The 387-nt window shown below is 68.5% G+C and overlaps 2 protein-coding genes across 5 annotated transcripts in view; one reads left to right on the plus strand and one right to left on the minus strand.

Annotated features, from left to right (window-relative positions):
- Positions 1-387, minus strand: part of SYN3 (synapsin III) — a 189,562-nt gene that overhangs the window by 90,434 nt on the left and 98,741 nt on the right. The gene's annotated exons all lie outside the window — the stretch shown is intronic.
- The window catches only part of TIMP3 (TIMP metallopeptidase inhibitor 3), a 37,462-nt gene continuing 37,075 nt past the window's right edge, over positions 1-387 (plus strand). Inside the window, exon 1 of the mRNA XM_014307379.2 lies at positions 1-276. Within this exon, the coding sequence (XP_014162854.1) occupies positions 153-276 (124 nt within the window). The 5' untranslated portion in view covers positions 1-152. The remainder of the gene's footprint in view (positions 277-387) is intronic.

The following is a 387-nucleotide window of genomic DNA, read 5'->3' on the forward strand; positions in this document are numbered from 1 at the left end:
CGCGCCGCCCGGCGGGGGGAGCCAGTCAGAGAGACAGGGGCAGGGCAGGTAGCCGCGGAGCACAGGCTGTTAGGGAGCAAGAATAAAGTCAGCCGAACACAGCATCGGCCGCTTCCCGCTCCGCAGAAGTGAGGAGGCACCTCGGGGGCAACATGACGGCGTGGCTGAGCTTCCTCGTCGTGTTCCTGTGCAGCTGGAGCCTGCGGGACTTGGTGGTGGAGGCTTGCACTTGCGTCCCCATCCATCCGCAGGACGCTTTCTGCAACTCCGACATCGGTAAGTGCCGCCGCCCCGCAGCCGCCTGGGCCGGGAGGGCTCGGGGGAAGCAGAAAGCTCCCGGGACCCCGAGGGTGCGGGCAGCAGCGCGGCTGTCACCGCCAGGTAGCC

Source organism: Geospiza fortis, unplaced genomic scaffold (genome assembly GCF_000277835.1).
Source record: "Geospiza fortis unplaced genomic scaffold, GeoFor_1.0 scaffold173, whole genome shotgun sequence".
NCBI lineage: Eukaryota > Metazoa > Chordata > Aves > Passeriformes > Thraupidae > Geospiza > Geospiza fortis.